Consider the following 974-nt stretch of genomic DNA (forward strand, 5'->3'; position numbering starts at 1 on the left):
TAGTGAGCACATTTATGAATAGTGAGCACATTTGTGAATAGTGAGCACATTTATGATTAGTGAGGACAGTTTGGACTTCGTAAATACAGTCAAAGCTGTAAACACACACAGACATCTTCACTGTTGTGTTGTTCTTGATGTTTCTCTCTTCTTGTGTTCAGGGGCCTGTGATCTCACACTGGATCCAAACACAGCAAACACTCGACTCATTCTGTCTGATGAGAACAGGAAGATCACACGTGTGTTTGAGGATCAGCCGTATCCTGATCATCCGGAGAGATTTGATGTTCCTCAGGTTCTGAGTGTTGAGAGTCTGACTGGACACTGTTACTGGGAGGCTGAATGGAGCGGAGATAATGCTGTTATATCAGTGTCATATAAAGGAATCAACAGGAAAGGAGGGAGTGACTGTGTGTTTGGATCCAATGACAAATCCTGGAGTCTGATCTGCTCTAATAACAGATTCTCTGTCCGTCACAATAATAACAGAACTGATATACCTGCTGTCCGTTCATCCTCTAATAGAGCAGGAGTGTATCTGGACGTGTCGGCCGGCTCTCTGTCCTTCTACAGCGTCTCTGACACACACACACTCACACACTTACACACACTCAACACCACATTCACTGAACCCCTCTGTGCTGGGTTTAGAGTTTATCCTGGTTCCTCAGTGTCTCTGTGTGATATTAAACGATAGAGAGACTCTCTGTAAATCCTCTTTCTGATGTTCACATGAACACAAACTCATCAAATCTCACATCATTACATTTGTAAATCCTCTTTCTGATGTTCACATGCACACAAACTCATCAAATCTCACATAGTTACATTTCTATTCATTCATTTTTAATCAGTTTGTCATTGTCCTCCAGAAGTTATAAATCTAGATCAGACACACTGTTCTGACTGTTCTGAAAACAGAGTAAAAGGTTGCTTTAATATCTATATTGTAAACTGATCATCAAATGTAATAA

General features: G+C 40.8%; 1 protein-coding gene across 1 annotated transcript; it reads left to right on the plus strand.

Moving 5' to 3' along the window:
* Positions 1-49: 49 nt before the first annotated feature.
* On the plus strand, positions 50-892 carry LOC107739972 (stonustoxin subunit beta-like). Its single transcript, XM_016552238.1, has 2 exons — positions 50-712; positions 775-892. Exon 1 carries the CDS (start codon positions 53-55, stop codon positions 695-697), a length of 645 nt encoding a protein of 214 aa, XP_016407724.1. The 5' UTR covers positions 50-52; the 3' UTR covers positions 698-712; positions 775-892.
* Positions 893-974: the final 82 nt, after the last annotated feature.

Source organism: Sinocyclocheilus rhinocerous, unplaced genomic scaffold (assembly GCF_001515625.1).
Source record: "Sinocyclocheilus rhinocerous isolate Xijiao unplaced genomic scaffold, SAMN03320098_v1.1 scaffold31279, whole genome shotgun sequence".
In the NCBI taxonomy this organism is placed as follows: Eukaryota; Metazoa; Chordata; class Actinopteri; order Cypriniformes; family Cyprinidae; genus Sinocyclocheilus; species Sinocyclocheilus rhinocerous.